Source organism: Borostomias antarcticus, assembly GCF_949987555.1.
Source record: "Borostomias antarcticus genome assembly, chromosome: 9".
Classification (NCBI taxonomy): Eukaryota; Metazoa; Chordata; class Actinopteri; order Stomiiformes; family Stomiidae; genus Borostomias; species Borostomias antarcticus.
Window position 1 is genome coordinate 29,653,272 of NC_140242.1, and position 6,000 is coordinate 29,659,271.

Consider the following 6,000-nt stretch of genomic DNA (forward strand, 5'->3'; position numbering starts at 1 on the left):
AGTTTTCAAAGCAGCACGGCACCACATTTTTTATTTTATTTTTTAAAGCATCTGAACAAAGATGTATTACTGATGCTTGGTTGAAGTCCATCAAAAATAATGTTAATCTTGGGGTGCCGCCGGTCGCTCACCGAGTTAAGGTGCATACCGCAAAGGCTTGGGTTCGAATCCGGCCCCGGCCATGTGCTGCATGTCCACCCCCCCTCTCTCTCTCTCCTGCATTCCTGTCTAGAATCTTCACTGTCCCATCTAATAAAGCAGAAATGCCATAAACAAATAAAATAATAATAATAATAACAACAATGTAAATCTTGCTTTGTATTGGTGTGGTCCAGGGAGTCTCCAGATCTGGTACCGTCTCCATGTGAACAGAAGGCCGGATGTGTTCAGCCCCAGAGCGTCCAGCCTGGCCGACGGACATCTCCACCGGGTCAGGATCCACCGAGAGGGGAAGGACGTCTACGTTCAGGTGGGCAAACATCCACAAAGGTTCCCAGGATCTTCAGAATTTGGGGAAATGTTAAGTTGGTCTGTAAAGCGCATTGTGTTGCCTCTGGGTATGAAATGCGCTATACAAATAAAGCTTTGATTGATTGATTGATAGGTATAGTGTAAAACAGGATGATGTCAATAATATGCAATGTCCAAGGTGTTCTCATTTGCATTCACGCCTACTATGACAAAATGCCAAAACGATATGAATAATCCTGAATCTGGTGGGCAAGCACATAACATAATGACTTAGCAGCACAGATTCAGATTCACACATGCAGCGTGAACGCAGTGCGTCAGAAGTCATGTTTGAGTTGTCCTCACTGCAGAATGGAAATACTCAGCCTTCTCAGCCAGCCTCAACCTGACCTCTGCCATGTTGATCATGTGTATCATAACTCCACTGCATTATTCAGGCTCACGTTCCTCATTTCGATCTCTATTGTATTGTGCTTACAATGCTTTACTGTACATCTGAGCACTGTGAATCAGTAAGAGACTGGGGGATCCAACGCGTTACAGCACACTGCACCAGATAGCCGCTTGAATGGATCACTACCGAACATAATACTCAATCCATAACATGTTGAAAACTGAAACGGGTTTGGATTGCTTGAAACTGGCTTATTATTTGATTATCTTCCACTCACCAGCTTGACCAGGACGTCCACCGAAAGTACAGCCTGTCATCTGATGCAGAGCTGATCCTAATCAGATCCTTGACTTTGGGCAAAGTCATTGGTAAGCACCCGTCTAAAATTAAACTTCTATATTGTTGCTCTCTTCAGTCACAGAGTGAGGGACATTTAGTGAAAGCAGACCATAATGTGTATATATATATATATATATATATATATATATATATATATATATATATATATATGAATGAATGAATATTTTATTTAATATTGACATCACAGTTCAGTTACATTGGAACAGTCAGTGGACATACTAAAACTAACTAGTGCTAATTTTCAACACCAGTCCATAAGAGGCTGTTCTAAAAGATAATACATAGAATAAAATATGCAGTACGAAACCAAACAGTATATGTACAAAATACAGAATTAAAATCACAGATCAGATTCTAACAGCACGTAATGAACAGAGCGAGAGGTCCGTGATCACAACTACAGAACCAGTCTGCGTCTACACATGTGATCACTGCTGCTTTGATCTGAACCACACTTTGAGTCCTCTGTTAAAGACGCTGACATTGGACTCCAGTTTTAAGTCAGTAGGCAGAGAGTTCCATACGTTTGCCCTTTTAACTGAGAAGGAAGACTGTCCAAGCGAGCTCGTGCACATGGGAACAGCACAGTCAGCATTATTGGAAGCTCGTGTATTTGCTCTGCTAGAGCTCCAATGTCTAACCACCAGTCCAGAAAATACAGATGAAACATGATTGTATAAACATTTAAAGTCGCAATGAAATGAAAAAAGCATTCTGTCCCATTTTGGTTCACATAATTGGCCATAGTGTTCACCTATTCAACGATGTATGCCAAAAAAAATTAACGTTTCAGTGCGACTTTAAAGACTATTCTGATATTACAAAAATAAGAACATTTTCAAAAGTAAAAAAATTACTCAAAATACCACAGTGATGCCATCACATTGGTTTGCAGTCCATGATTGTTATAGCCTGTTTGTATATTGCAGTTATGGGTTTTAGTATGGTTTGTGACCATGGTGTGATGCATGTATGTATATATGTGTGTGTGTGTGTGTGTGTGTGTGTGTGTGTGTGTGTGGGGGGGCTATATAAAGATCTCTTGACCTCCTAATCCTATAGTAAAAGACTGAAAGACTAAAGATTGATTTATTTGACCATCTATGATGAAGGAAAATAATTTGTAAATCCCTTAATTGCTGCTGTTGCCATAGAAACAATCAATTCAGTTGCCAGGGGGCTGAATCTAATTCAAGGTAAATGACTCACTCATTGACATGGCATAAAAGGGCCACTGGAACAAAGAAAAAGAGGCTTTAGAAATAATAGTAGCAGAATAAAACCTTTTAGTCAGCTTCCGAACAAAAAACAAAAGTTTTATTTTATGTAACGCTTAATTTAATCTAAACGGATGTCTGTGGTTTTGTAGATTGGAAAAGAGCTCTTTGTTGAGTTTAATTGAATGTTACTCTTCCTTGATTATTTTGGATGACAGGAAGAGAGAACTTTGACAGTGAAGTGATGCAGGCGGGATCTAAGGGTTTCATTGGCTGCCTGTCATCGGTCCAGTTCAATCACGTGGCTCCTCTGAAGGCTGCGCTGCTGAACCGAGGCAGCTCATTGGTCAGCGTGCGGGGTCAGCTGGTCGAGTCCAACTGTGGAGCGCTGGCTGAAGCAACAACCTCTCGCCCACTGTCAGGTAGGAGGGTCCAACAGTCTGCTCACTGGTTTCTGGGCGAGTAAAGACTGAGCAGACACGTTCTCCACCACGACGCTTTGTCTTGTGGACTGTGAATCAATAGCTGATGTATCTCAGTCTGGTCTCTAGCTCAAAGAGTCATTATTACATCCCAAACATGAATCAGAAATGAGTAGCAACAACAGTGAGCTGATACCTTGCAGCCTAATGGAAGTTATGTGCATCATTGTTTGTGCAGTTAACAAATGCATTATGTGGCGCCACCAACACAGCCTTGAACAAACATCCTTTGGCTGCGTGGCTCTTTCACTCATTACTGAAAGTTAATGAATCGGCCTGTTTCTCTGTGTCTGTGTTCCACCAGATCAAGTTAATGAATCAGCCTGTTTCTCTGTGTCTGTGCCTCCACCAGATCAAGTTAATGAATCAGCCTGTTTCTCTGTGTCTGTGCCTCCACCAGATCAATTAATGAATCAGCCTGTTTCTCTGTGTCTGTGCTCCACCAGATCAAGTTAATGAATCAGCCTGTTTCTCTGTGTCTGTGCTCCACCAGATCAAGTTAATGAATCAGCCTGTTTCTCTGTGTCTGTGCTCCACCAGATCAATTAATGAATCAGCCTGTTTCTCTGTGTCTGTGCCTCCACCAGATCAATTAATGAATCAGCCTGTTTCTCTGTGTCTGTGCCTCCACCAGATCAAGTTAATGAATCAGCCTGTTTCTCTCTGTCTGTTTCTCCACCAGATCAAGCTGCAAAGGCAAACAAAGATAAGGAGCAGCAGGGAAATGATTCCCGGAATGATTCGGTCGTCATAGGAGGTCAGTTTCAATGTTTTGTGTTCATTTATTGTTCAGTTTCTTAATGTGAAATAAGCCCCGGCTGTGCGTTGTTTGTCCTTTTCTCTCTATCGCTCTATTGCATAAATACAGTTTTATTGTTCAACAAACATGAGACAGAGTCAGGGGCGTCATGCAACCCAAAAAACCGAGGTACACGACAGAGCGAAGCACGCGCAGCATGCGTGCGAGGCGTTAATAGCGCGCGCAATATTTTAGTGTTTTTTTGCAGTTTAAAATCAGGACACAGCACACTACCAGTTGCCACTCAAGCGGTGTGAAATTAAACTTACCGGTAGCGTTCTTTCAAGGACTTTCAAAATAAAAGTAACAGAAAACAAATCTACTTTTGTTTTACTCATTTGGCATTGATCCAAATTATATACTGTATACTGAAGTATGATGTATATTGAATCTGATATACTGAATAGCCTAATATTTGGAGGAGCTGTTCATCAGTTAAGGACAACCTTAATCTAAATGTATGCAAGCAGACCATGAAAACGTGTTTATCTGAGACGAGGCGAGGGGGGGGGGGCTTCCAGGTCCAGTGTTCATTTGGAAGAAACCAAATCCACCGGGAAAGAGGGTGTTTGGCTTTTTGGAAGAGGTTATGGTGGCTTTTCGAGGTGGTCTATGACATAATTAAAATAATACATTCAGCTCAGTAGAGAAAATAATCATAGCTCCGCATTGTAAAATGTAATGGTAAACAAACAATAACAGAAATGTAAAAAAAATAAAAAAATAACACCCCCAAATCTGAGGGGGCACGTGCCCATGAATCACGTCCCATCCTCTTTGATCAATTAAAATGGCCGCCTCTCCCCCTTGGTCCTCAGGTGTGGTGACGGCGGTGGTCTTCATCGCTCTGTGTGTGGTGACGGTGATGACCCGTTTCCTGTACAAGCAGCGCCGGGCCCAGAGGGCCGCCAGCAGCATCACGGAGAAAGAGCAGCACCGGCACAGCCTGGACACAGCCTACCGGACCGAGCTGCACCTCCAAAACTCAGTCAGGGACAACATGAAGGAGTACTACATCTGACGCCGGGGGGTCCAGCCAAACCACCACTTACCTCTCTTCTGTTTTGTCCAGCTGTCTGCGCGGAATGGGCCCCCCAGTCTTGTCCTCCTCCGGGGCGGATGAAGGATCATTTCTCCAGTAGGGAGCTGTAGGAAGAGGGTAGTACCCCCCCCCACTTCTGTGTAGATACTCAGTAGGCCAGGACTTGTAGCTGCAATTATGTTGTGCTGTGGACCTGTGAACGATGATGGCAGTGGCAGAGGGAGACAGCGCTGTAATAGAATACAACATTATGGGAATGATGCAATGGATTTATCCAGCGGGGTAGTGGAGAGGATGGTGGAGGGAGGGCATAGGCAATATCATGGATGAAATGTATAAAAGGTCCCTCGGGTTTACCAAGCCGAGAACAGAGGGGGAGATGTACTCTGATGTACACTCATGCTCTATTGGTGGAATGATGGCCAAGAGGAGAAACCCAATCACATGCCTCTTAGATGAACAAAGTCACCTGTAATGAAAAACCAAGCCTCAATGGAGATACAATGCATTTATTTAAATTACATGAGAAAAGGGGCCGGAGTATACAAGTAACATAAAAAATACAAATAAAGTTGTGTGGTTTAGCTTGCCTTCACTTTATGAAGTGTTGTTTGGTGAACATATCTATAGGCCATTAAGATACAGTTCTCTGAGAAATGGGTCAAAGAGAAATCGGTCAAATTGTGAAGTCATCTTGGTTAGCTAACCCCATGATCTTGTTGAGGGAAGAGGGTTGCACAGACAGAGCATTTGTTGTACCTTATAACAAGTGTTCCATATGATTTAATCAGAATTGAAATGCACCCTCATTACAATGATAGACAAGTTGGCACATTGTATTCATTATTCCTCCCAAACCTTCACATTGTTTACTGTTCTCCCAATGTTCACTTCATAAGATGTAGGCTGGGTCGTTCTGAGGTCAGGCAAGGGAAAGAAAACATAACCCTAGCATCTGCACGCTGTCCCCTAGCTAAAGAACCTATCAAATCCCACTCAAGTGGCTGTTAGCCAAGGTTTACAGCAGCCTTCAAAGGGCTATACAGTACCACTTACAGTACATATCATAGCTTTAATTCTTTTCCAAGTTGAACACCATCTTGAACATTAGTTTTTATTTTACTTTTGTAATTTTGTACTCAGTGGACATGCGTTTCATCCTGATCAGGGTCACATATTATTGTCCTATCGTCTTGAGTTTGCAACAAGTGCTTCAGCACTGATTGAAGTCCATA

The 6,000-nt window shown here is 42.5% G+C and overlaps 1 protein-coding gene across 1 annotated transcript in view; it reads left to right on the forward strand.

Annotated features, from left to right (window-relative positions):
• Window positions 1–4,744, forward strand: part of LOC311313074 (contactin-associated protein-like 5) — a gene marked incomplete at both ends in the record, with an annotated part of 83,975 nt that extends 79,231 nt beyond the window's left edge. The window contains 5 exons of the mRNA XM_084443108.1: window positions 336–469; window positions 1,146–1,233; window positions 2,661–2,864; window positions 3,607–3,681; window positions 4,542–4,744. Coding sequence (XP_084299234.1) covers window positions 336–469; window positions 1,146–1,233; window positions 2,661–2,864; window positions 3,607–3,681; window positions 4,542–4,744 — 704 coding nt within the window. The remainder of the gene's footprint in view (window positions 1–335; window positions 470–1,145; window positions 1,234–2,660; window positions 2,865–3,606; window positions 3,682–4,541) is intronic.
• Window positions 4,745–6,000: the final 1,256 nt, after the last annotated feature.